At 54.0% G+C, this 27995-nt stretch overlaps 1 protein-coding gene across 4 annotated transcripts; it reads right to left on the reverse strand.

Annotated features, from left to right (window-relative positions):
- ASMTL (acetylserotonin O-methyltransferase like) lies at window positions 1-27991 on the reverse strand. 4 transcript variants are annotated; one of them, XM_037824622.1, is made up of 13 exons: window positions 27831-27986; window positions 26752-26883; window positions 26000-26047; window positions 24408-24472; window positions 23312-23373; window positions 22709-22817; window positions 18378-18753; window positions 11537-11699; window positions 10587-10771; window positions 6277-6409; window positions 3049-3195; window positions 842-964; window positions 1-709 (listed from the first exon to the last, which is right to left on the reverse strand). In XM_037824622.1, the coding sequence occupies exons 1-13, from the start codon at window positions 27921-27923 to the stop codon at window positions 495-497; spliced, it is 1851 nt and encodes a 616-aa protein (XP_037680550.1). In that variant the 5' UTR covers window positions 27924-27986; the 3' UTR covers window positions 1-494. The 4 variants fall into 4 exon arrangements, 3 of the variants coding, with proteins under 3 accessions (XP_037680550.1, XP_037680551.1, XP_037680552.1); XM_037824623.1 differs by having other exon boundaries at window positions 568-709; window positions 842-912; window positions 27831-27991; XR_005215026.1 differs by lacking the exons at window positions 1-709; window positions 842-964 and adding an exon at window positions 3452-3671 and having other exon boundaries at window positions 3055-3195; window positions 27831-27991.
- Between the last annotated feature and the right edge of the window lie 4 nt (window positions 27992-27995).

Consider the following 27995-nt stretch of genomic DNA (forward strand, 5'->3'; position numbering starts at 1 on the left):
TGACTGGTCAACGTTTTATTGGGAGCAAAATTAAAACTAAAACCAGGGGCTGGTTTAGAAGAATTCAGAGATGGAGTCAATCCTGGCAGATGGCTGGAAACCACACTAGAGACTCAATGTTCCAACACACAAAAATAACCCCCCAGATGGACCTTCCATTGTTCTGGTTTTGGTTCAAAGTACGAGACTCAAGAACAACAACCGTTTCCCAGGAGAGTGGAAAATAAAGTGCGAATTGCTAAATATTTCATGTTCTGGAACTGCAGAAAAGAGGCCCTGCAAACTCGGGGAACACAGGAAAACATGAGTTGTGCTGCTGGTGACGTCGAGAGCCTGAGGGAACCCGGGAACGAGCTGTGGTCCTGTCCTGGGATCTGCAAAGCCACCGGGAAGGCGGGTGGAGAACACAGAGCCTGTGGGTGGTGGGGACCACAGGTCCCGGGAGGTGACATATGGAGGTGTCCGGAGCAGTGCCCAGAACCACGCGGCAGAGGTCAGGGGTCCGGCTTTCGAAATGCCAACACGGCGTCCAGGAGGCTCCCGGTGACTTTGGTCCTCACCCGCGTGAAGCCGTGCCCTTCCAGGAGGTGCTGGTACTTGGCGGCGCTTCTCTGCTGGCCGGGGGACAGGCTGAGGGCTTGCAGCACCGCCCAGCGAGGGAGGGTCTTCTCGGCATCCAGCATCGTCTCGGCCACCAGCAGGGCGCAGCCTGCAGCCCCGACAGCCCCACAAGGGAAGGGAGATGAGACGCTGAGGGGTGAGTTGGCCCCGGGGAGGGGGCTGAGCCACCCTGTATCTCTGCTCTTTTGTTTTAACAGGGAAGTGAGCTGGCTGTGCTTACCTGGTTTGCAGCTCTCTGAGATTCTGCTCATTAACGCGTGGACTTTGTCATCCGGCCAGTGGTGCAGAACTCTGGAAAGAATGTAGAGCGCAGCTTCAGGGAGGTGGTCTTTGAAAAAGTCACCTGGATTGGGAACAAAATGCAGCAGATCGGTTTCAGGGACGCAGCCATGGGCAGGCTGCGGGTGGGACTGAGGCGAGAACAGGGGCCTCCCCAAATAGGTCACGGTGAGGGTTTAAGTCATTGCTTGGGGGGGTGGCCACAGGGCCTTTGCAGCTCCGTCCGGGCAGGCAGAGGGTGTGAGAGGGACAGAGGTCAGGCCAGGAGAATGCAGACGCCACCGGTCAGGGCAGGCAGCACCAGCAGGGATGGGACGGGCCCTCCCTCTCAGAGGTGGGGGTCTCCTGTGGGGAGAGGCTTGAGGGCTCTGGCTTCTGGGTCTGAAGGATGCCTGCAGTTTTGCTAAGTGGCCTCACTCTGTCTCCTTGCGGGAATGAAAAGGCACCCTGCTGATACCGTGCATCCTGGTTTCTGAGAAGTGGACCCTATTTGGAAATAGGTTCTTTGGAAATGAGGTCATCATGCTGCAGGGTGGGGCCTGACCCAATGGCTGGTGTCCTTACACGGAGGGGAGAAGAGGCGGGACATGCAGGGAAGGTGTCCACGGGGAAGGTAGAGAGAGCTGGGGTGATGCAGCCACAAGCCAAGGGACACCTAAGGTCCCCAGGAGCTGGACGAGGCAGGGAGGAGCCTCCTGGAGCCTCCAGAAGGCCGACACCTTGATTTTGAACATGCGGCTTCCAGAGCCATGAGAGAATACGTTTCTGGGGCTTAAACCCTACCAATTTGTGGTGCTTTGTTGCAGCAGCCCCAGGCAGCTAGGACACCTCCTTGTGGGAATGAAAACCTTTTTACTTGTTTATTTACATCTGCTTCAGTCCACAAAGGACCTGAGGCAGCTCATAGATATGCACAGAAAGCCACAAGATAAAGGGAAAAGTGTGAGATGGCCTGAGGGAAAGAAAGGGCATGGAATGTGAATACAAGGTTTGCAGACAGACGTTAGGATTCTGTGGTCCTGGATGGCCACAGGAAAAAGTGTGCTTGGTTTTAAAGGCTTTTTTCCCCCTCTTGCCTTTATCACTGGTTTTTCTTTATTTTTTTTGTAGATATGGCAAATCATTAGCAGAGTTTTCTCATACATCTATATCTCATGCTTCAAAGTAACTAACTTTTTCTTTTCTTAAAAAATTCGGCTGTTATGTACCCATGGAAAGGTCATGTTCTTTTAATCCATATTGTGGATGCAGACCATTGCAGGTAGGACCTTTTGATTAGGTTGTTTCAATTGAGATGTGACCCACCCCATTCAAGGTGGGTCTTAATCCTCTTACTAGAGCCCTTTATGAGAGGATAAAAGACAGAAAAAGTGCAGAGATCTCAGAGAGAGAAATTCTGAGAGGAGCTAAGAGAATAAAAGCTCCTGGAAGAGCTGAGAGAGAGAGAGCACCACTAGGAGGAAGGATGTTGCTGCAATGGCTGGTGCTGAAGCAGCCACTCTCAGCCACTAGGAAGAAGAATGTTTAACTGCAGCTGGAAGCCAGATGCTAACCCTGGGAAAGAAGGGCCAGCAGACATTACCATGTGCCTTCCCATATGACAGAGGAACCCCAGATGCTGGCAGCCTTTCTTCAGAGAAGGGGACATTCTGTTGATGCCATGAGTTGGACATTTTCATGGCCTCAGAACTGTAAATTGTAAATTAACCCTTATAGTAATAGCCAACCCATTTCTGGTTATTGCATTCCAGCAGCTTTAGCAAACCAAAACCTGCCTTTGGGCAAGGCGATGATCTGATGATATTGAGTTGCCAGGATGTTAAGTTTTCCTTTTACTGATGCTGGTATTTATGGCTACTGCTGGGAAGTTCTTCCTTTGGTCTAACTCAGGTCTTTTCTGTCACAGCTTTTGGTGCCTTCCTTTTGTGGTGTCAGTCATATAAACCTGCAAATGCTGTTCCAGGTTGTTCTCCCTCCTCACCTGCCCTCCCACCCCTACCACTTCCAGTGAAGTGTTAACTACACCTCCACTTACCTGATGTGGAGTCACACACACACACACACACACACACACACACACACACACACAGTCTGTATATGAATCAGGTTGGCACCTTTAACATATGGTCATGTAAAAGCAAAATGTACCTGACACGAAGCTGATTTGAGCTGTCTGTTGTTGTCTGTCGAGTTGGAAACACGAAACGTGTTCAATAACCTCTGGGAGGTCAAACACCGTGACCTTCAGGTGTGGGTACTCCTGAATGAGCTCGTGGGCCAGAGCTCCTGTGCAACCTGTGGAAAAGCAAACAGAGATTTTGCAACCAGACTTCCCAGTGCTGATGAAACCCTTGACACGTCTCTAGAGGTCGCTCCAGGCAAAAGTGAAATGATGTTTGAGAATGTGGCATTTGAGGCCTTTGCAGAGAAACAGAGCTGTTGGTGGCAGATAGTGGTGGTGTGCAATGCTGGGCTGGCAGCCCCCCAGGAGCAAGACTGTGTGAGTTGGTTTTGGCCAAGAGGATGTCAGCAGGGTGGGCACAGAACTCACAGAAGAATCCTTAGAAGGGAGAATCCATAGAAGGAAGTTCAGGAGTCCCTACTTTTCCATTCCTCCTACTACAGGGGATTCAGATGCAATGGCTGGTGCTGGAGCAGCCACTCTGGACCACTAGGAGGAAGGATTTTGAAGCAATGGCTGGTGCTGGAGCAGCCACCCTGGGCCACTAGGAGGAAGGATGTTGAACTGCAGCTGGAAAGAGCCAGGGGCCCTGAAAAGAGAAAGGAGCCATCACAGGGATTGATTCCACACCTAGATGTTGGTGAACCCAGCCTTCCCAGGCAGCACCCTACAAAATGCTATGAGAAGGCTGGGGACCCTAATGGACTATTATCTATACTATAGTTATGGTTTATATTTTATAGTTTTTATAAATATAGTGTTGTGGATTGAATGGTGTCCCCCCAAAAATACACATACAAGCTCTAACCCCTGGTCCTTATTTGTAAAACAGGTGTGCCGGTTTGGATGTGTTACGTTCCCCAAAACTTCATGTTCTTTGATGCAATCTTGTGGGGGCAGCCATATGAGTGTTGATTAGGTTGGAACCTATTGGTTCAGTGTTTCCATGGAGATGTGACTCAATCAACTGTGGGCAAGACCTTTCATTGGATTATTTCTATGGACGTGTTGCCCCACCCATTCAGGGTGGGTCTTTACTGGATCACTGGAGTACTTTAAAAAGAGCCACACAGGCCCAGATGCAGAGCAGCTGTGAGTGACATTTTGGAGAGCAACTGAGAGTGACATTTTGAAGAACAGCTGCAGCTAAGAGAGGACAAAATGCCTCAAGAGCAACATTTTGGAGAACGCCATTTTGAAACACAACCTGGGAGCAAGTGGATGCCAGCCACGTGCCTTCCAAGCTAACAGAGGTTTCCCGGATGCCAATGGCCTTTCTCCAGTGGATACTTTATGGCCTTAAGACTGTAACTGTGTAACCAAATAAACCCCCTTTATAAAAGCCAATCCATTTCTGGTGTTTTGAAAAGAGCAGATTAGCAAACTGGAACAATAGGGTTTCTGATGAGTCTTTAAGTTAGGATGAGGTTGACCTGGAGTAGAATGGGCTCTAACCCAGCCTGACTGGCATTATTATAAGGTGAGGAAATTTGGACACAGAGACAGAGAGGCAGAGAGAGCTGGCCATGTGGTGGAGGTGAAGATTGGGTGATGGCACCACAAGCCAAGGAGCGCCATGCATTGCCAGTCACCCACCAGGAGCCAGGGGAGAGGCACGGAACACATCCTCCTGTTAAGAGGAAGCACACAGAGCTTGTATTAGATAATAGCTCCCTGATGTTTAAGCCATCTAGCCTGTAGTACTTTGTTACAGCAGCCCTGGCAAGCAACGACATTTAGTCTACAATTATACTATGTTTAAACTACTATTTAAACATACAGTTTATATATACCATGTTTAAACTGCAGTTTAACTATACCATTTTTATATACTATGTTTAAACTACTACTTAAATATACAGTTTATATATACCATGTTTAAACTGCAGTTTAAACATACCATTTATATATACTATGTTAAACTAAAATTTAAATATACCCTTTATATATTGTGTGTGTGTGTATACACACACACACACACACACACACTATGTTTAAGCTATCATTTCAATATGCCATTTTTATACACATAGTATAAATTATAATTTATACATACCATTTAAAACTATAATTTATATATACCATTTCTGGCTACGCCATATATAAACTGTAATTTAAATATACCATTTACATATACTATGTTTAAGTTATAGCTTAATTGAACTTCCTCCATGGGATGAAGCCGTTAGAAACCAGGAAGATACATACCCTACTTGTGACAGCACTTAATAAGGAATGTGCAAATTGCTGCAAAGCCCAGGTGTTGCGCTGCCCCAATTTTCCTTTGACTGAGAAAGTTTCAAGACTTAGCGAGGGACTGGCCAAGGGCAACGGTGACAAGTGGGCCCCGGGCCTCCCGGTTCCTGCTTTACCGGGAGGGGCGGCTCCGACGCCCGCGGGCCGTTAGCTGATGCCACCGCGCGTCCTGGGGCGGGGGAAACGCAGCCTGGTGGAACGAGCCGCGTTGCTCCCACAACCGCCTCCTTCAGCCCTGTGCATCACTGTAATTAAAAGCGTTTCGCAGTTGCCCAGGTAGCATGCTTGCATCCAAGGAGCTGCGGCGGACCCTCCCCTCCCTTCCCGACTCGAAGGTCCTGAGGGGAGCAGGCCCCTGGGGTCTAGAATGGGGCTTAAGCCTCAAAGACCCCCTACCCGGACAGGCGGCCGTCCAGGAAGGGGCGTGGCCTCGCCCACCGCGGGGCCTTGGCGGCCTGAGAGCCCCTCCCTGCGTCCCAGTGTCTTCCTCCTGCACTTGGCTCTGGCTCACGCGCCCCCAAAGCGGTGACGCAGGCCGGGGCATGAGGCCCTGGGGCAGACGCAGGGGGCTATGGCAAGGGGTCCGCCAAGGCCCCCCTCCCCAAATCCATGTCTCCCTTTCACCTCCATCTGCTCTCCTGGGGTGGGACCAGGTAGGCGTGGGGTGGGCAGGGGAGAGGGGCATCCTCAGACCCTGTGGGGAGGGGAGGAGGACCTCTACGGACCATCCCCAGGAGCCTTCCAGAACTAGATTATTTCTGCGAGATCTGGTGCCCCTTCTCCCCCCAACACACACAGCTGAATTTAGGTCCCTCTGTGGAGCATAAAGCGGTAAACCCGTTTTGCAGGATTTTCAGCAGCAGGGAAGGTGCCGGGAACTAGGGAAAGAAAGAAGAGCCCGCCCGCCGTTTGCACGCGCTCCTGGGGCGTCCACGCACCTCCCAGGTCGCAGGCGGAGGAAAATCTGAACAGGTCGAAGGCCGAGGCCACGTGCGGCGCCGTCAGCTTGCTGAGGCCGTGCATGGCGCGCAGGAGCCGCAGCTTCGCCTCCTCGCTGTGGTAGCAGGAGTCCTGAAACAGAACTGGGTCTGAGCAGACGCAGACGGGAGGCCCAGCTGCTCCTGCAGGTTCCCGCCATTTCCAGCAAGGGTGTCCAGGGCAGCAGCGGCAGCACTCTGGGGCTGGGGGCCGAGGCAGAGCTGTGTCCCAGTCTCCAGGGGTGTGCTGGAGAGGGTGGGAGCCGCCGACGTGGGCGCCCGTTTCTTCTGGTTTGCACAGTGTTCCCCAAATTCATGTGCACAGGGAACCTCTTTGAAGGAAGGTGGCCTTATTTGGAAAGAGGGTCGTTGCAGGTGTAATTAGTTGCTATAAGGCCAGACTGGATTGGAGTGGGCCATAAATGCAATGACAAGTGGCTTATAAAAAGAAGACGGGACACAAAGGCACAGAGGAGGAGACGGTGTGAAGCTGGAGGCAGAGCTGGGGGTGATGCAGCCACAAGCCAAGGAGCACCCGGGGCCTCAGGAGCTGGAAGAGGCAGCAACGAGCCTGCCTGCAGCCTCCAGAAGGAGCTAGCCCTCCCCACAGCTTGATTTCGGACCTGTGGCCTCCAGAGCCACGAGAGGATAAATTTCTGCTGTCTGCAGCCACCCAGTGGTGGTGCTTTGTTGCAGCAGCTGCAGAAAACTCATGTGCTGTTCAAACTCCTCTGGCCACCCAGACACTCAGCCCTAGGAGCTGGAGCTCTTCCATCAGTGGGGTTTTTTGCCACAGATGCTCCAAATTCCTGTGGAACTGTCTCAGAAGAGGGAAAACAGGGGGACATAAATTGTGAGGCTTCCCCCTTGCCCCTTCTCTTGGCTTCTCTGTGCAGAAACAATGCTTCACTCGCTGCCCCCTGTGGTGCCCACGGGCTTTGGGCCTCACCAGGAGAGAGGACCCAAGTGCTGGGGTCGGGAGAAGGGGGTGCTGGGTGACCTGGGAGAGGGGAAGGGGATGCTGGGTGAACTGGGGAGGAGAATGGGGGTCCTGGGTGACCAGGGGAGAGAACAGGGTGCTGGGTGGCCTGGGAGAGGAGAACAGGGGACAGGGTGGCTCAGGAAGAGGAGAAGGGGGGGCTGGGCAGCCTGGAGAGAAGGGGAGTGCTGGGTGGCCTGGAGAGGAAAAGGGGGGCAGGTGGCCTGGGGAGAGAACAGAGTGCTGGGTGGCTTGGGAGATGAGACCCTTTCCCCTCCCAACAGGCATGGGTGAAAACGGGAGGGTCAGAGGTGGGGGCTCAGGAGGGGCTCGTGGCATTTACCCCATCTTGCGCTCTGCTTCCACCAAATTAAAACCACAATAAACTGTCAGAGCTGTAAGGGAATGCAAATCAAAGCCACAATAAACTATCACCTCACACCCAAGAGGATGCCTATAATTAAAAAGAAAATGAAAAAAACAAAAACAAACAAACAAAAAAAACCCAGGAAACAGCACATCATGGAGAGGCTGTGGAGAAATAGGAACCCTCAAGCACTGCTATGGAAATGGATCGTGGGGCAGCTGCTGTGGAAGATGGTTTGGTGGTTCCTCAGGAAGCTAACTATAGAATTACCATTGCGACCAGGCAATCCCATCACTAGCCATAGACCCAAAGTAATTGAAAGCAAGGACTCAAACAGATCTCATGCACCAGTGTTCATAGTGGCATTATCCACAATAGCCAAAAGGTGGGAGCCACCCAAGAGTCCATCAACCACTGAATGGATAAACAAAATGTGGTCTATGCATATGACAGAATATTACTCAGCTGTAAAAAAGGAATAAACTGCTAACACAGCTACAGCCTAGATGGACCTAGAAACAATTATGTTCAGTGAGGGAAGCCCATCACGAAGCCACATACTGCACGAAATGTCCATTATATGAAATGTCCAGAATGCACAAATCCTTAGAGATGGAGAGAGAGGTGGTTTCCAGGGCATGGGCAGGGGGACCGGGAAGGGTAGTGCCAGCAAATGGGTTTGGGGCTTCCTATTGGGGTGATGAAATGTTCTGGGACTGGAGAGAGGTGATGGCTTCACAGCCTTATGAATGTGCTAAATGCAAGTGAATTGTGCACTTTAAAATAATTTTATGTTATGTGAATTTTACCTCAATAAAATACACACACACACACACACACACACACACACACACACACACACGAACAACCACTTTAAAAACAAAGTCCGTACAAGAAGATGGGGTATGTGATGAATGGACATGTGTTCTGAGCTGCCTGGGGTCTGCCCCAAGGTTGGGGAGCAGGAGAGCCCCAGGGGACAAGCAGACTGGGGAAGAACTTTCAGGACCAAAGGTCCAGGATTCCTTCTTGCAGATCACATGGTCCAAATTCTCTCGATTACAGTCCGTTCTGCGTTTGCTAACACCTTCTGCTAACCAGGAGCAAGGACAAGCAGCATCTCTTGTGGCCTCAGCTCCTTCGCCAATGCCTGCCCTATTCTTTTTTTTTTTTTTATCATAAGTTTCACAAGAGCAAGCCTCAAGATCAAGAGCTTGCCTTATAAAGTAGGCGGTCCCTAATTTCACACAGCATAGTTCTGCCCATGATAATCAATCAATATCTCACATTATCATCACTTAGCCCATTCTTGGATGCTCCATGTTAAGGAGCTGCCCTGTTGGCCTGGCCACGTCCTGCCCCTGCAGCTGTATCCGCCTGGCCCCTCTCACACAGCACACCCCATCGACGTCCAGGAGCTCACTCCAATACCCAAGCTGGCAGTTCCCCACCCACCGGGTGTGCACGTGGTGCTGGGCTCTGCGTTTTCAGGCTCTGCCGGACTTGGCACGGCTTCTCCCCACTGGCCGGCCCCAGACGCTCCCCAGGCCGTGCTCAGCCCCTTCAAAGACTCCTGGGCTTGTGCTCCAGGCCTGGACCCCCAGGCTACAGCCAGCCTTGCTCCAACGCTGCCTCCAGGCCTTCAGCTCCAACCCCACGGATGGCCCCTGCCTGGCAGACTGTCTGCGAGTTCTTTCCAAGTCCCTTCTAGACCTTCCCTCCAGCAGAGAACGCTTCTCAGGCTTTGCTGATGAACATCCCACCAGCCTGGGCCCTCCGTGGTTCTCCTGTGGCCTTCTGAGGAGCTCTGAGTTTTTGGTGATGCTCAAGAAGTTAGAGCTCTCTCCCCCTCTCTGTCTCTCCATTTCTCCCTCCTTTTCTCTCTCCCTCTCTCTCTCTTTCTCCCTGCTCTCTCACTTTGTGCCACTGCTGTCTCTCTGTATCTGTTTGTCTCTCTGTGTCCATCTGTCTCTCTCTGTCTCTTTCTCTTTCCTCTGTCTCTCTGTGTCCCGTTTATCCCTTATCCTCTCTCGCGTGCTCTCTCTCTTTACCCTCTCCTGTCTGTCAATGTCTTTTTCTCCCCCCCCTTCTCTCTCTCCCACCGTAGCTCTCTGTCCCTCTCTCCCCACCCCCGACTGGATTGACACCCCAGGCCCTGCCTGGCTCATTTCACCATGGTACATGGATCCTGCTCAGCAAACGCCCCCGAGGAACTAGCAGGCTGCCGGTGGGTCCACCCCAAAGCCCACATCCCCTAAGGCTCTGCAGACCTCGAACCCCGTCGTGAGAAGGGCAGGGCAAGATCTGCGAGTGGGTCTGCATCAAACTCCAAAGGTACTCTCCCCGGAGAGCGGGGACAAACGAGGGAAGGACCTGCCAACCGTGGGTCTGAGATCTCCGGTGTTCATTCGACTCAAGCGCGCATAGCAAAAATGGTGCGTCGACTCAGCTCGGCCTGTGTAAGCACTGGCTAGGAGAAGAAACCGCTTCCAGCCGCTGATTATAGGGGTGCACGTGAAAACCGGGGACTGAACGCCCTAAAGCCTCTCGGCTGCAGAGCTGAACATCAGCTGCAGCGCTACGGCCTGCGGGAAGAACAGCGGGCGTTTAGGGTCGGGAGGCCAAAGGGACTCGGCTTCTTTGAGCCCACCTGTGGGACAGGGAGAGCGCCCAGCCCCCTGCGGAGCGCCCAGCGGTGCCGTCCACCCGGCCCCCTGGATAACCTCTCCAGACGCGCCGCCCCACGGTCTCTCCGCCCGCAGGCCGCCCGCTGCCTTCCAGAGAGAGGCTTTGCGCCCAGACAACGACGGCTCGCGGGATTTCTCCGCGGTTCCAGCATCCCACGTCGGGGACTCCCGGAGGCGCTTTCCCCACGCCCTTCTGCGGAAGATGCAAAATGCCAGGGACTCGCCTGCCAGACGCTACCTGGAACAAGCCCTCCGCCTCCTTCCCGAAGGCTCTGCGGTTCTCGTTGGTTCCTTCCCTGACGGCAAACTCCAGGTGCGTGAAGAGGTTCCACGTGTGCTCGTCGCAATGCATGACGACGCCGTGGAGAGAACGTTCCCCGTCCGAGGTCAGGTACAGGTTCGCGGATTCTGTGTTGCTGTAACCTTTATAAAAAAAAGACATGCATGGTGGAATGGCGGCCTAACACAGACACAGGAGCAGAGCTGTATGGAGGGGTGGGGGTAGGGAAGCCCCTTAACATCCCGAATTAAAATGAGCCGCCCCTCTCTAAGGCACCCCAACAGGGAATATCACGGCCCAGGGAATAGGAGTCAGGTGCAGGTGGACTTGAGCCCCCAAAAAAGGCATGTCCGAGCCCCAATCCCTGATACCTGTGACTGAGAGCTTATTTGGAAATAGGGTAGGTATGGATGGAAAATAGTTAAGGGAGTCCTGATCCAATATGACTGTGTATTTATAAGAAGGGGAGACCCAGGCACGCAGGGGAGGAGGCTGGGTGGAAAAAGGCAGGGATTGGGGTGATGCAGACACAAGCCAAGGAACCCCAAGGAGAGGCAAACACCAGAAGGTGGGAGAAAGGCAGGACATGTCCTCTCCTAGAACCACCAGCGGGAGTGCTCCCTCCAGAACTGGCGAGAATAAACCCCTGCTGTTTTCAGCTGCCCCATTTGTGGGGTTTTGTGGGGCAGCCCCAGGATATTTGTACATTCTCTGACAAAGAGCCTTACAGAAAGCCCCTCTGGTGACCCACACCTGCTCCCTTTCTCTCAGGTACCCTTTGCTTTTCAGGAGTAGCAGCGAGCCCGAGGGAGGAGGGCAGGGCTGTGTGGCCCCTGCCTCGCCCAGCCCTGCAGCCGCTCCCTCCCTGACCAGCTCCCACCTGCAAAGGTTCCTGGGGGCCCAGTCACCTCGCTCCGTCTTCCTCAGCAATCCCAGGCCCGCGCAGGCATCCAGCAGCCTGCCAGTCCCGCATACGGAGGCCTCGATCTTTCCCGCGACATTGGCAGCGTTCAGGACAGCGCCGTCCCTTAGTAAGTCGAACACCCTCAGCTTGCTCGCGGTGAACAGGGCCTGTGCGTTAAAAACGAGCACCGTGGGCTTCCGAAAACTCTTGGAGAGAGTCACTCTTTTCTCCCACAGATTCAAAAGTTGGAGGTTAAAAATGCCAGAGATATAGTTGAAGATGGTTAAAATGGTTTTAAGTTAGGTATATTTTACCACAGCGTTTTAAAAGTGAAAAAAAAAAAAAGTGTTTAACTTACCCACTTAATCTTATTTTTTTAATTTTCATTTTTATTTGACTGAATCTCCTACAGAGAGGAGTGTGTTTTGCCCCCAGCTAGAACAGGCTTTGCATGTGGTGAGAGCAAATGAGTCACTATGAAGCCAAAACCTGCCCCACCGGGACAGAATTCAATGGCAAAAGTGGTTCAGAGGTCCACACTCCCCTTTGTCTAGTTTATGGATGGATAAGCAGAAAAATGGGGGAAGGAAAAAAAAAAGGCAACCAGTGTTCTTTTGTACTTTGTTCTTTTTCACTTTAATTTTTATTCTTATTATTTTTGTGTGTGTGGTAATGAAAATGTCAAAATTAATTTTGGTGATGCATGCACAACTATGTAATGGTACTGTAAACAATTGAATGTACGCTTTGTTCTGTATGTTTGCATGGTATGTGAATATATCTCAATAAAAATGAATTTTTAAAAAAAACAAAAATGGTCCAGAGGTGAAACCAGACCTGGGTGCTCGCAGGGGAGTTGGCTGGTTTTCACAAATCGCTTCCTGCCCCCTTTTATTTTAAATTACATTTTATCCTGGTAACATCTATGTAACCTGAAGTTTCCTGTTTTAACCACTTGCACGCAGACAATTCAGAGCTATCGATTACACAATGCTGTGCTGTCATCTCCACCACCCGTTAACAAAACGGTTCCATCCGCCCAAACGGACCTGCACTTCGGGTGCGCCCGGGGTCCCTGGGGAGCGAACGTGCTAGACCCTCCCCATTCCTGTCCTGAGCTGCGTCTACTGCAGCTTCTGGATCCTTCCGCGAAGGGGTGACCAGCCAAGGCGCGCGGGCTCCCTCCGCCCCCAGACACGGCTCCCAGGGCATCGACCCCGGCAAGGCTGGTGATAGGGACGACCAGGAGGGCATGGAGGTTACTCGGTAAATCCCTGAGCGCATCTAGAAGAGCCTGGTGGTCCCCGCGAGGAGACTGAGCGCAGAAACGCCCGCAGCCCACTTTCTTCCTCCAGAGCTCCAGGGCTGGCTGCGGGGGACGGGCTGGTGGGGAGGGGGTAGTGGGTGGAGGGTCATTGAAACCCTGACATCGCTGCACCCCTGGGCACGTGGGGCGTTACAAGAGCGTTGGTTTAACTTTAACTAGAGGAATTAAGGCCCAATGTAACAAGCTGTCTTTATTTCCCAATCCCTAGATATCCGCCCCCCCCCCCCAACAATGAGATAGCAGGAAGGTGGGTAGCAGGTGGAGCAGGGAAAGGGGCAGTTCCCCACATCCCTTCTTGCGGGACACTGTTATCGAGTTCTGACTTGGCGGGCCTGGGCCAGGGGAACTGATCAGCCCCTAGGAAAGGTAGTGGGGCACGGGTGGTTGCGCCCTCCACGGCCCCCCGGGCCTGAGAAAGTGGAGCCGAATGCAGGCCCCATTTCCTCACCCCAAAGTAAAAACCATTGGGGAGGGCTTGCCGGAGAAAACCGCCCCCTTTACCTTGCCCACCCACTCCCCGTTACCGGAGCAACTCCCGCCCCTTTTCAATCAACCTCCGTGCCCTCTCAAAACCAATCCAAGCCTTTAACCCTTGCAGCTACCCCGCCCTCTAAATGCCCAATATAAGCTTGTACTCTCCCCTAATAAACTCTCTCTTGGTTTTCATCATCCTTAAAAGAAATCGTGTCCCGCCTGTTCCTTTCTCGCCGCCCTCCATACTTGCACGCCTCCCGCCGGGGACCTGGCCAAGTCCCCCGCCTCGCCCTCGCCTCCGGGAAAGAGCCCCCGCCGCCGGTACCCTCGGAGCAATCCTGGGAGCCTAGGATTTAGCAACCGGCCGCCACCCTCCCCCAGACGAATCAACTGCGACCGCAACTGGCGCCCAACGTGGGGCCCCTGGAATTAAAAGTCCTCTCCACGCAGCGGTCCAGTGAAACCACCCGCTCGCCCGGACGCCTCTCCAGCTCCCCTTCTCCTCGCCTGCAAAGTAAGGGCCGCCTCTCCCTCGCCGCCCCGCGGAGCCGCCCCTCCCTCGCCGCTCCACGTCTGGAGCCGCCCCTCCCACGCCGCTCCGCGCCCGGGCCGCTCTTCCTTTCCCGCGTTAACCTAACTCTTACCCCCGACTACCTTTCGTCTTCTCTTCCTATATCCCCCACATTCCTCCTAACACTCTTCCTCCAGTAGCTTTCCCTCTTCCCCTCCATTACTTTGCTGTGGTCCTCTGTGTCTTTGTTTCTTTGTTTCGCGCGGTGTGCCTCTTTGCAACCGCCCCCCCCCCCAAACTGCTCTCGCTACTAGAGGCTCCCTCTTTAGCTACTAGAGGCTCCTGCCTTCCATTCTCACCATCTCCTTCGGCCTCGCTGCCACAGTTTACCTCATTTTCTTTACTCAATAATCAAACCCCTTTTTTTCTCTTTTCTCACTCCGCTATGGGTAATCGTCTATCTGCACGCCAAGCACCCCAAGTTCGCGCTCTGGCGGGTCTCCTAGACACACATCGCTGTAAAGTGTCTGTCCGGCAGCTGCAGGTATACTGGGACCTCCTGCTGCCCTTTAACCCATGGCTCACCACTTGCCATCTTCGGGACCCTGTTACTTATGATCGCCTTATTGATCGGGTCACCAACGCCATGGAACATGAGAGCAAGCGCTTCCCTCCCGGCTTGCTCCCCACCTTAATAACCGTCCGCTCCTGCCTTCAAGGCTCCCTTCCCCCTGATCGAGGCCCCATTAAATCCAAGGAGGCCCTATCAACCCAGCCAACAGATTCAGACAGCGATACTAATGTAGACCACGATTCGGACACAGAATCCTTAGTCGAGCAAATTAACAACGCGCTCGAAGTCGCCCCCCAAAAACAAAGCAATACTAAGCCTCGCCAAGATAGCGAACTTCCTCCTTCTTCTTCCATCGAGGGGAGGAAGTGCTCCGGCGATGACGTCAGCCCTAAGCTGGGCCGGAAACCGCATGCGCTTTACCCCGCCCTTTCACAGGGCGGAGTTAGTCCGCCATCTTATGCCTTGGGCCCCACCCTTTCACAGGGCGGAGCTAGTCCACCATCCTATGCCTTAGCCACTCCCAACGCGCCGCCGTCTTGCGACGCTTGGGGCCTCCCACTTCCGCCTCCCCCTCCGGCGAGCTCCCCCTCGGAGCCGCTACCGGCAGCTGCCGCCGCTCCTCCCACCCTGCCGACTAACAACCCCTGGCTGCCTTCTACACCTCAAGGCAACCCTTGGGGCAACGCTCCCCCTACCCCCACTCCCGCGCCAAGCCCTCTGCAAGCGCGTCCTCCTTTCTCTCGTGCCTTTCGCTGCTTTCCTCTTAACCTTACCCCCACACCACAGAAACCGTATGACTGGTATCCCATTGACTCTAATACTATTAAGCAGCTTCGCAGGGCCGTCAAGGAGGACGGGTTGGGTAGCCCATACGCTTCCCAAATACTGCAGGATCTCGGCATGGACTTTTGCATCCCCCAAGACTGGGCCTCGCTTGCCCGTACCATTCTTAACCCCGGCCAGTTTGTTGATTGGCGTGCCCACTTCCAGGCAGAAGCAGCTAGGCAGAGCGAGCAAGACGCAGCCACTGGGGCCACTCATCCCCCCGAGGCTTACCTGGGCACGGAAACGTTTATAAATGCATCCGCCTATATTAATGCGCCTGCCACCTTTTGGCCTATCCTTCGGGGAATCGCCTTGCGAGCTTTTGCCAACTGCTCTGCCTGTCGGCCTAATAAATTCACCAAGCTCTTCCAGGAGCCGAGTGAGCCTTTCGCCACCTTTGTCTCCAGAGTCGAAGAAACCTGCGCCAGGAAGGTAAGTGATCCCCAGGCCCAATATTACATGTGCCCATCCTCAAATCCTGGAAAATCGTACTGTAATTCCCCCAACGAGTACTACTGTGCATACTGGGGGTGTGAAACATTAGCCACTAATTGGAAGCCTCCTGTTCCTAATCATTACCTTACCTTAAAATGGACCCCTACAGGGTGCAAACTCCCTACAGTTAACTGGCTCGGCCGAGAAAGCGAGGAATCCTGCACACATCTTAATCTTACAGTGCAGCTCCCCACTGATCCCTCCTGGTTACTCGGTCAAACTTGGGGCTTCAGAATCTATGAGAAAGGAGCCGACCGAGAATCACTTATTCTCATAAAAAAGGAGGCTGCAAACCAACCAGGCCAAAATACTGCATTAAGAACACCCTCTGGCATAGGTCCCAACCAAGTCATTAACCCCCTTTTTCCACAGCTCTCCAGCCGCACCTCAGCTCCAACCAGCCGCACCTCATCTGCAAACAATGCATCGCCAACCCCACCACCCCGACCTCCTCTACCCCCCTCTCGCTACTCCTCTCGCTACTCTTCTCCCCTCCTCGGCCTTATCCAAGCGGCCTTCACCTCAGTGAATTCCTCCAACCCCAATCTTACCTCCTCTTGTTGGCTTTGCCTCTCCACTTCCTCCCCCCTGTATGAGCCAGTAACCTCCAACCTCTCCTTTTCAGAAAACACAGAGGACAGCCCCTCGGAATGTAATTGGAATACCTCTGCCGTCCCCCTAACCTTTCATTCAGTCTCCTTTACAGGAAAGTGCATCCGCCCTCGCTCCAGTAACTCTCCCAGCCTCACTGCCTGTGCCAGCTACTCATCTCCCAGCAGCTCTGCCAAATTTCTCATTCCTCATAACTCCTCCCAATGGCTCTGCTCCTCTACAGGACTTACCCCCTGCCTTAACGTGCAAACCCTCAATACAACTAATGAAACTTGCCTCCTAATTGTCCTTATCCCTAGGGTCCTATACCACAGCGAGGAAGACTTCTTCCTCCGCCTGGAAAGAACTGCAGCCCCTGCTCCACTGCAAAAGCGAGAGCCCATCACCGTCCTCACGATTGCCTCCCTCCTAGGTCTTGCAGGCGCTGGCACCGGAATCGCTGCATTAGCCAGTCAAGGCTCCGCCCTAACTCACCTCCGGGCGGCTGTTGACGAGGACATTCGTCACCTACAAGACGCTATTTCTCATCTTAAAAATTCTGTCAATTCCCTCTCTGAGGTCGTACTCCAAAACCGCCGAGGCCTCGACCTTCTCCTCCTCAAAGAAGGGGGCCTCTGCGCCGCCCTAGGAGAAGAGTGCTGTGTATATGCCAATTCCACAGGTCTCGCCGAGGACAGCCTAAAAAAGGTCCGAGAGGGACTGGAACAACGCAAAAAAGACCGTGAAGCCACCAGCTATTGGTCCCACATCTTTACCCCCCTCCTCCCATACCTCCTCCCTCTCATCGGCCCCCTACTAATGATTATTCTAGCTCTCACCCTAGGGCCCTGCATTATCCGCAAAATTGTTCAGCTTGCTAAGCACCAAGCCAATGCTGTCTTTTCATCATTTGTGCAAGTCCAGTATCAACAACTTGCCTCCACTGAAGAAGCTGACCCTCCGCAGCGTCGCCACCCTCGTCCATCCCGCAAGCAGCGAGGCCCCTCTCGAACGCCCGGGCACCACACCAACGTCGAGCTCCAGCCTCTCTACCATCTACCCCTATCCCTTCCCCCACCTCCCCTTTCCCTCATCCCTTGGCGGATCTCTCCGGTAAGCTTCTTCCTCTAATTAGAAAAGAAGGGGGAAATGCGGGACACTGTTATCGAGTTCTGACTTGGCGGGCCTGGGCCAGGGGAACTGATCAGCCCCTAGGAAAGGTAGTGGGGCACGGGTGGTTGCGCCCTCCACGGCCCCCCGGGCCTGAGAAAGTGGAGCCGAATGCAGGCCCCATTTCCTCACCCCAAAGTAAAAACCATTGGGGAGGGCTTGCTGGAGAAAACCGCCCCCTTTACCTTGCCCACCCACTCCCCGTTACCGGAGCAACTCCCGCCCCTTTTCAATCAACCTCCGCGCCCTCTCAGAACCAATCCAAGCCTTTAACCCTTGCAGCTACCCCGCCCTCTAAATGCCCGATATAAGCTTGTACTCTCCCCTAATAAACTCTCTCTTGGTTTTCATCATCCTTAAAAGAAATCGTGTCCCGCCTGTTCCTTTCTCGCCGCCCTCCATACTTGCACGCCTCCCGCCGGGGACCTGGCCAAGTCCCCCGCCTCGCCCTCGCCTCCGGGAAAGAGCCCCCGCCGCCGGTACCCTCGGAGCAATCCTGGGAGCCTAGGATTTAGCAACCGGCCGCCACCCTCCCCCAGACGAATCAACTGCGACCGCACCTTCTAGAACCTTCCTCCATCACTAGATAGGCCCCTGGGGCCACCGCCTTTGGGAGAGGCAGGAGGGGTCTGCTCTGAAGGGATATGTTCAGGGGCAGCCCTGCCCACCCTAACCCGGGCAGGGACAGCGGACCATGTCTGGGGTATCCTTTGGTCATTGCAGTCCGCCGCACACAGGCCTGGAGGGTGGGGGAGCTTCTTGGGGATGCAGCTCACCGCCCCCCTGACCACGGCAAGCCTGGGCTGACGCCGCCGCCCCCGGCTCTCCAGAAGCCTCTGCCTTTGAATCGGTCTAAGGCGGAACGTCGCCTGAAATACCTTGGACGCTTTGAAGTCGTCTATCAGTTCTAGAAGGTCCCACGGAATCGGGAGCACGGTCTGCGCCGTCCGGTTGCGGCCGGCGTCGCCCCGGGCCCGCGGCTCGCCGCCGGCCTCCTCCAGGCCTGGGGTCTCCGCTGCGCCCGCGCCCTCGCCGCCGCCGCCCTCGTCGCTCAGGTCCTCAAAGGTGTCCACGGCCGGGATGGAGTCATCCTTGGCGCGCTGCACGGCCCCTGCGCGGGGCGGGTAGTACAGCTCGGCCAGCTTCTTGCAGAAGTGGTTGAGGGGGAAGCCCACGACGTTCAGGAAGTCGCCGTGGACGCACTCCACCAGCATGCCTCCCAGGGCCTGGATGCCGTAGCCGCCGGCCTTGTCCCTAGGAGCGGGGAGAGGGGGGAGGTGAAGACCAGGTGTATGGGGTGGGGAGCAAGGGCAGGGTGGGCAGCCCAGGGCCACTGAGGGGGACTGTCTCAGGCAAACCAGACCTGCCGAAAGAGGGAACCCAGGGCCGTCCACTTCCAGGCTGCAACCCAGCTCTGGGGGCACCACAGACCCCGGCTCTGCAGGCGGGACCCCAGCCCTCAACCTGCAGAGGGGGGTTGAATGGTCACCCCCAAAAGACACGTTCAAGGTCAAACACCCCTGATGCCATGTAAGTGGCAGATATGATTAGTTAAGCTGATGCCAAGCAGGAGGATGTGGGCTCAACTCCAACCGGACTTAGAAGATACAGACAGACAGAGAGAAGGAGGGCACATGAAGACTGAGCAGAGCTTGGGGTGATGTGTCCACAAGCCAAGGGACGCCTGAGGCCACTGGGAGCCAGAAAACGCAGGAAGGAGCCTCCCCTGGAGCCTCCAGATGGAATCAACCGTGCCGACACTTTGATTTTGGACTTGCAGCTTCCAGAACTGTGGGAGAATGAATTCCTGTTGTTTTAAGCCCCCCAGCATGTGGCATTTGCTATAGCAGCCCCAGGAACTCAAACTGCTCATAGCTCTTTGCAGCCTGAGCCCATCTTCCTTGCCTATATACTAATATATATAAATAATAACACAGACCTCCAGGTACCTTAGAGGATGGCGAACACGTGGGGTCCTTGGCTCAGGGCGTGCGGGTTTTTATTCCCACAGAGCTGGGGGCTCCCATGCAGGACCCACATGGTTTCACGCGGGCAGAGATGGCTCCTGGGTGTGGTGGGTGAGTCCTCCTGTGGCCGAGGGGACATGTGGTCACTGCCTGTCATGACTTGCTGTGATCATGCTTCTGCCTTTAATGGCATGCCCACTGGGGTGAACTGACCCCACACTGCTGGCACATCCTGGGGGCAGCTGGGTTAGTTCCTGAATCTTCTCTGGGGGCAGGGGGCTTGGCAGCTCCCTCCGTCTCAGTTAGCTGAGGCTGCTACAACAAATACCACATGCTGGTTGAAATTTATTGTCTTTGTCTTGCAAGTCCAATGTCAGGGTGGACAGGCTGTGCTTTCTACCAGAGCCTGTGGCACTCAGTGCTGGCTCACCGCAATCCTTGGGGGTCCTTGGTTTGCCCCTGCCTCCATCACGTGACTCTCTCTCGCTGTCTCTCTAGGTCACTCTCTCCTCTGATTTCTGGTTTCTTTGCTTATGTCCAAATTTCCTCTGCTTATATGAATTAAGACCACCCCCGTTCAGTTTGGCCGCATCTAGACAGGATCTTCACAGATCTGATTCCCAAATGAGAGCACCCTTAACCAACAAGGACATCTCTGAGGGTCCTGCCTACAAATGGCACAGAGAACAGGACCTGAGCGTGTCTTCGTGGGGCCGTGATTCAGTCCCAACCTCCTTGTCTCCCTTCCTAAGGGCTCACACTTGTCAGCCCGGCCCCACCCTGTCTGGTTACATGGACCCAAATGGCATTTCCTTCACCAGCCCCTGCTGGGGCGATGGTGCACCTTTAGCTCTGACCTATATGTTTAAGACTCACGGATTTATACCTCCGATTTGGACCCTGTGATGAAGGCAGGTGGACTTTCCACCACCACCCCCTGCCCCCTTCTGCTTCATTCTTGCCTGGCACATCCAAACCACCCCTCGTCTTCCTTCCGGAAGCTGCCTTCGTCCTCACACTGCACATTTAGTCCCTGAATCTGGGAGGGCAGCTCTGTGCTTTCCCTCACCAAGGCTCAGAGCCCTCCAAGACTCCCCCTTCTGTCACCCTTCCCAACCCATCTGCAGACTCTGTCCACTTTACCCTCAGAGTGGATCCAAAAGCTATGCATGATTTTTCTATCAATCTACAACTTCTGTGACAACAAAAAAAATCAATTAATTTAAATTTTAAAAGAAAGCTGAGTCCTTCCCACCAGTCCATCCAGGACCCTGCTGTGATGGGTTGAACTCTGTCCCCACACCCCAAATGGCATGTACCCCTCTTAGCTCTTAGTCCATGCCTGTGACCTTATTAGAAATAGGGTCTTTGCAGGGGTGAGTAAAGATGAGGCCAAAGCAGTTTGTCCTTTGAGGAAGAGGGAATTTGGACACAGAGGAGAAGAAGGCCATGGAGGATGGAGGCCCAGATGGGGCGATGCGGCCACAAGCCAAGGGACACCAAGGACAGCCGGCAACACCAGGAGCTGGAAGACGCAGAGAGGAGCCTCCCTGGAGCTTCCAGAGGGAGTTTGGCCTAGACCCCTCTTTGAATTTGGACATCTAGCTCCAGAGCAGTGAGACCATAAACTTCTGTTGCTTTAAGCCCCCTGGTTTGGGGAGTTCTGTTATGGCAGTGATAGAAAACTCAAAGAAAAGACATAAGGACCAGTGGCCCCTGCCCCAGCCAGATGTTGGACACATGAGTGGGACCACCAGGGACTGGCCAGTCCCCAGTCGGTGAGCCCAGTGAGGCCGGCCAAGGAGCCACCTGGGGGGTCCGGTGCAGACCTCGACCCCCAAGTCAAGCACTCATCCCCAGTGGCTGTTTGCAGCCTCGAGGCCCTGGGGGTGTGCTGGTTTGTATATATTATGTCCCCCAGAAAAAGCCATATTCTTTGATGCAATCTTGTGGGGCAGATGTATTAGTGTTGATTAAGTTGGAGCCTATTGATTGAGTGTTTCCATGGAGATGTGACTCAGTAAACTGTGGGCAAGACCTTTGATTGGATAATTTCCATGGAGGTGTTGCCCCATGCATTCAGGGTGGGTCTTTATTGGATCACTGGAGTACTTTAACAAGAGCCACACAGGCCCAGACACAGAGCAGCTGCAGCTAAGAGAGGACAAAATGCCCCAAGAGCAACATTTTGGAGAATGCCATTTTGAAATGCAACCTGGGAGCAAGTGGATTCTAGCCGTGTGCCTTCCGAGCTAACAGAGGTTTTCCAGATGCCAATGGCCATCCTTCATTGAAGGTACCTGTGCCAGTTTGAGTGTATTGTGTCCCCCAGATGCCATTATCTTTGTAGTCTTGTGTGGGGCAGAAGTTTTGGTGTTGGTTAGATTTGCTTGGAGTGTGCCCCACCCAGCTGTGGGAGATAATTTTGATGAGATGTTCCCATGGAGGCGTGGCCCCACCCATTCGGGGTGGGCCTTGATCGGTGGAGCTATATAAATGAGCTGACTCGGGGGGGAAGAAAGAGAGTGCAGCTGGGAGTGATGTTTTGAAGAGAAGCAAGCTTGCTAGAGAGGAACGTCCTGGGAGAAAGCCGTTTTGAGGCCGGAGCTTTGGAGCAGACGCCAGCTGCCTTCCTAGCTAACAGAGGTTTTCCGGAGGCCATTGGCCATCCTCCGGTGAGGGTACCCGATTGCTGATGTGTTGCCTTGGACGCTTTGTGGCCTTAAGACTGTAACTGTGTAGCAAAATAAATCCCTGTTTTATAAAAGCCAATCCATCTCTGGTGTTTTGCATTCTGCAGCATTAGCAAACTAGAACAGTACCCGATTGCTGATGCTTTACCTTGGATACTTTATGGCCTTAAGACTGTAACTGTGTAACCAAATAAACCACCTTTATAAAAGCCAATTATTTCTGGTGTTTTGCATTCTGGCAGCATTAGCAAACCAGAACAGCAGTGGTTGGTGACCATCAGCTCCTGCTTGCTGGCCTTCCAGAAGACAAGCACGTTATCGAGGCAGAGCTGCTGCAGGGCACAGGGCTGGGAGCCCTTCCCTTGATCCCCACAGAACATCCTTGGAGCTCTGAGCTGCCAGAACCAAGCACTGCATCTGCTCTGAGGCGTCGGACACGGCCACTGTGAACGTGGACCCCACACGTAGGCCATGGGTGTTGTCTCCCCACCCACCATTGCTGGGCTGCTGGGACCCACCGGGGAGTGCAGCCGCAGCTCCAGAACTCACATGGGCTCACCGCTGTGGATGTACTCCCACAGCAGCTCCTCGGACAGCTCGGAGAACGTCACCTTCGTCTCCTCGTGGAACTCGCAGACCTCAGTCTCCAGAAGGCCGTCTGAAATGAGAAGGCCCAGGAGAGAGGGCAGGTGCCTAGAAGGACAGACACCCGGAAGGACAGGTGCCGAGAAGGACAAACAACCCAGAAGGACAGGTGCCCAGGACAGAGGCCCCAGAAGGACAGGTGCCCCAGAAGGACATTAGCCCAGAAGGACAGACACCCCAGAAGGACAGGTGCCCAGAAGGACAGATGCCCCAGAAAGACAGACACCCCAGAAGGACAGATGCCCAGAAAGACAGACACCCTAGAAAGACAGACACCCCAGAAGGACAGACACCCCAGAAAGACAGACACCCCAGAGGGTCAGATGCCCCAGAAGGACAGATGCCCAGGACAGACGTCCCAGAAGTGAGTGGGGCCCTTTTTACTGAGGGCTCCCGTGAATGCACCCCCCAGCTCAGCTCCCACCCCGGCACGGTCTCCTGCAGGGATGCAGGCATGACCCCAACACATGCAGACGCACAGTGGGATGGCGCAGGGTCCGCAGTTACCTGGGCTGGAGCAGTGGACAATGGCCACGCCTGTAAACACACTGTGCTCCTTTCCATTCAACCTGCAAGGGAAATCGGGGCACCGTTGCCGCAGCCTGCAATCGGGTGCAGGCGCACGGCCCTTGACACTCCCTGGGGCGAGTTTCCTCGCTCCCGGACCCCTCTGCTCCTCCTGTGTCCCCCCGGGCCGAGGTCTCACGGGGCACCTGGAGGGCAGGTCTCCGTGGTCGTCCCTTACAGAGCGGACAGCACGGCTGGGCCATCTGTTTCCAGCCCAGGGCGTGTGGCCAGAATCCAGGCGCGGGCAGCCCCCACCACCCCAAGCCCAGCCCACCTGCCCACCCCAGCAGGGACGTGCACTTGGATGCACTCTGCTCTCCAGAAACGGTCGGACACGGTGGCTATTCTCAGACCCCGGATTTGAGACGCTGATATCTCAGGACACACAGGAAGTGGGCCTCAGGTAGGGGGGAAGCTGGTTGGATTGAACCATATCCATACAAGAGGCATGTTTTCAGTCTTAATGTACATTCTGGTCACTTTGAGCCCATCTGCAAATAGGACCTTTGGAGACGTTATTTTTAGTGAAGGACTCATTGGTAAATAGGATTCGAAGATGCTATTAAGATGAGGCCAATTGAATGAAGATGGCACAAATCCATATGCCTGGAAGCCTCAGAAGGAAACGGAATCAGACACAGAAGGAGAAGCCAGAAGTCAGTGGGAACCAGGAGCTGATGCAAGAGGGAGGAGAAGGACTGCCGAGGGACGGAATTCCTGGAATGCTGGGATTCCAGGAGAAAGCAAGCTGTGCCCAGAACCACAAGACTGTAAACCCCTGTGGTTCAAGCTGTTACAGCAGCCCTTGCAAACTAAGGAGCCAAGCAGTGAGGACAAAGGGGCTGGAGACCCCAGACTTGTGCTTACACCTGGGACACAGGTATGGGCCCCTCCTCATCTCCTATCTTATGAAGGATGGGCAAAAGCCCTGACCCAGGAGATGGCGGCCAACCCAATGTGAAGGCAGGGGACACAGTGGACCCTGGAGAGACGTGGCCCTTTCCCAGGCCCAGGCCTCAGGTCCACCACCACACACCTGGATAGGATCCTGTACGCATCCTGCTTGTCCACTGGCTTCTCCAGGATCAGTCCCCCCACTGCCTGCGAGAGAAAAGAGGTGGCAAGATCATGGAAGGGGCCTAAAGCAGGTCTGCAAAGAGACCACTGCTTGCTTTTTACATTTTTTTAAATAGAGGTGAAATTCATGTAATATAACCATTTTAAAGTGCACAATGCAGTGCCATATAGCACATTCACATGTTTCGACCCTATCACCTGTATCTAATTCTAAAAGGAAACCCCATACCCTGCAGCAGTCATTCCCCATTCCCACTCTCCCCAGTCCCTGGAAACCACTATCTCCTTCTATCTCTATGGATCTGTCTATTCTGGATGTTTCGTATAGATGGAATCATACGACAGGTGGCCTTTAGTGTCTGGCTTATTCCATTTAGCATGATGTCTTCAAGGCTCAACCTTGTAGCAGTGTGCATCAAACTTCACTCCTGCTTATTGCTAATATTCCATCATTGCATGGACCACAATTTGTTGATCCAGTCACCTATCAATGGACACTCGGGTTGTTTCTGCCTTCTGGCTCTTGTGACTAATGCGGCTATAAACATTGGTGTGCAGGTATTTGTTCAAGTCCTCTTTCCAGTTCTTCCATGCGTGTACCTAGGAATGGAATTGCCCCATCAGATGGTTCTTCTAGGCTTAACTTCCTGAAGAACTTGTGCTGTTCACTTTCGAGCCTCAACGTAGAAACGTCCTTCAGCACAAACCAGAATCAGAGTCTGCTTCTGGTCTGCACACATGCAGGTACCACACAGCCCACTTGGAAAGAGATGGCATGTGAGAGCACGGCCGGGTCCCTGGGAACACACGAGCAGGCATTTCCCAATCCTAGACTCCTGGAAATATTCAAATCCACAGCCCCCACCTGGAATGGAGATAGCACCTCGGCGTCCCCCAGTGACATTTGCCACCAGGCTGGTCCATCTCCAGTGCAGGGGCCAGCGCTGAGGTCCACTCCCCAGGACCTCCCACTGGGAGTACGTTCCCCATTGTCCATTGTAGTTTGAGTTAAATTGCATCCTCCCCAACATATGCTGAAATCCTAAAGCCTGGTTATCTGTGAATGGGGCTTTATTTGGAAATAGGTTCTTTGAAGATGTGATTAGTTAGGATGAGGCCAAACTGGGTCAGGGAGGGTCCTAATCTGATAGGACTGGGGTCCTTATAAGAAGAGGGAATGTGGACACACACACAGAGGAGGTGGCCATGAAGACAGAGCAGAGCTTGGAGTGGTGCAACCACAAGTCACGGGACACCTGGGATCCCCAGGACCTGGGAGAGGCAGAAAGGAGCCCCCCTAGAACCTTGGAGGGAGCAGAACCCCGTACAGACCTGGATGTCAGAATTCTGGCTCCAAAACTGGGAGAGTAAACTCCTGTGCTTTTTAGCTTCCCAGTTTGTGGTCTTTGTTAGAGCAGCCTAAGCACACAAGCGAACGACATCCTGCAGGGGACCAGCAGCTCCCCGCAGCACTCACTGCATCCATTGAGGATCGGAAACCAGACATTTAAACCAACTTAGAGGCTCAAAGGAGACCCCAGACAGACTCACCACAATGGTGTCGGCTCCGATGACAATTTCGGGGGTCCGCAAGTCTTTCTGCAGGAAATGCAAACCCGAATGTAAAAATAGCCCCACTGCTTGTCTTACACAAACATTCTCACATTGCTACAGGTGTGAACCATGAGACAGAAGCATCGGCACAAAGCTGGGCTAGCTTCGCAAACGATGGTCTGGGCTCCCTTGGTGCCCCGAGCAAGTATGTGGACATGAGAGGGTCACCAAGACTCCTTCCCTGCTTTGCACTCCCTAATGGCAGGCAGAAGAGCCACAGCCTGGCATGGCAAGCCCTGCAGGCTGGGAAGGGCCAGTGGCCTAGCAGCTCCTCAGACAGCCTGGGGACCAGAGCTCAGAGGGGACACTGGTTTTGCAAAGGCTCTCAGCTGGTTAACGCACAGCAAACACTGCACCATCCCAGAAGAACACACTCATATGAAATCCTTACACAACCTCGAACTTATGTCCCACTCAAATACAAGCATTACTAGCCTTTCCACTGCCGAAGATCAAGCCATCAATCAATCAATATTCAAAGCTCTATAACAATACTTAGTATAATCTTGATTATAATGTATTCTATCAATTGCCATGGTCTATGATATGGTAATACGTAGTAATAGATAAACTGCATTCATTATATATTATAAATGCCATTTATTTATAACATATACATTAAAACTTACACATTCCCTCAGAGCTGAAGAACTTTAAAAAATCAAGCAGAAAGGCAAAACGGCACTTACCAGATGCATCCTGTGTGCCACCTCCAGAGCTTTCTGCTTGGCTGTCTCGATGGCATAGGCATAAGGGGTGGGGAAGGAGGCTTTGTCCAGCGTCTCCTTAAATCTGGAAGGGACCACTTCAAACCGGAGGCCCTGGCACAGAGGAGAGGTGGTCAGGAGGTTTTGTAGCAAGGACCCAGGAAGAGGAGAGAGAGTGCAGGTTTACAAGGAATGAAGTCTCCCTACATGCTGTCTTCCCCGCTGACCGCTTCATTATCACTGTGAACTTGTACTGACCACCAGCCACCCACTGGGAGCCTGTAGCAGGGGCAGCATCCAGCCACAGGGCCTGGGAGTGGACTTGGCAGGAAGATGCTTGCCCAGGAGGCATCTTGGGGAAGCAGTGATTAGGAATTCAAGGCCGCTGACCCAAGAGGTCACAGGGCTCCCAGCTGCCCTAAAAACCAAGTGATCCACAAATACAACGCTGGTAGGAAATTAAACAAGCATGTCAGAAATTGTCGCTGGGTGGGGGGAGAATCAGAACTGCTTTAGTTTGATCCCAAAACATGTAATTTTGGAGGCCTGTTATAGAGACAGTGACATTTCCAGAGTCCTCTGGGGACAGAGATGTGAACCATTAACCCCCAATGAGGGTGCTGCCCCTTCCCCACCTCCCTACAGAGCCTGCTCAGCCCTGCACACCTCTCAGGCCCTTCCCCTGGACCCCCAGGCAGCACCTCTGTCCCCCCTGCAGCTCCGCAATCCCCACTTTTTCCACCTCCAGACACTCCCACCACCGTTGTGTACCTTTTCTCACCTGCAGGTGTCCCCCCAGCTCCCTACAGCACCTCCAAAACTGAACAGCGTCCCATCTGCTCTGTGCCTTCCGCCCACCCTGCCTCCATCGCCCTACAGCTCCCCCTCCCCGTCCATACCTCCCCTCACCCAGTGCACAGACTCCACCCCGGCCGGTAGACCCCAATCCCAACCCCTGACCCCCCGCCTCAGAGACCCCGACCCGAGAAGACCCTGCAGGTCTCTGCCTGGCAGCCCCCCACCCCTGAAGTCCCGCAGACCCTGTAGGCCCCGGCGCTCACCGCCTGGATGAGGATCTCCTGGCGGCGCGGCGAGGCGCTGGCCAGCACCACCCGCTTCCCCAGCAGCTTCCCGATCACCGGGCACAGCACCATGGCGGCGCCCGCCGAGCGGTCAGCCCGGAGCACCGCGGCCGCGGAGCGGCAAGGACGAGCCGCGCCCCGCCC

This window comes from Choloepus didactylus, assembly GCF_015220235.1.
Source record: "Choloepus didactylus isolate mChoDid1 chromosome X unlocalized genomic scaffold, mChoDid1.pri SUPER_X_unloc1, whole genome shotgun sequence".
Taxonomy (NCBI): Eukaryota; Metazoa; Chordata; class Mammalia; order Pilosa; family Megalonychidae; genus Choloepus; species Choloepus didactylus.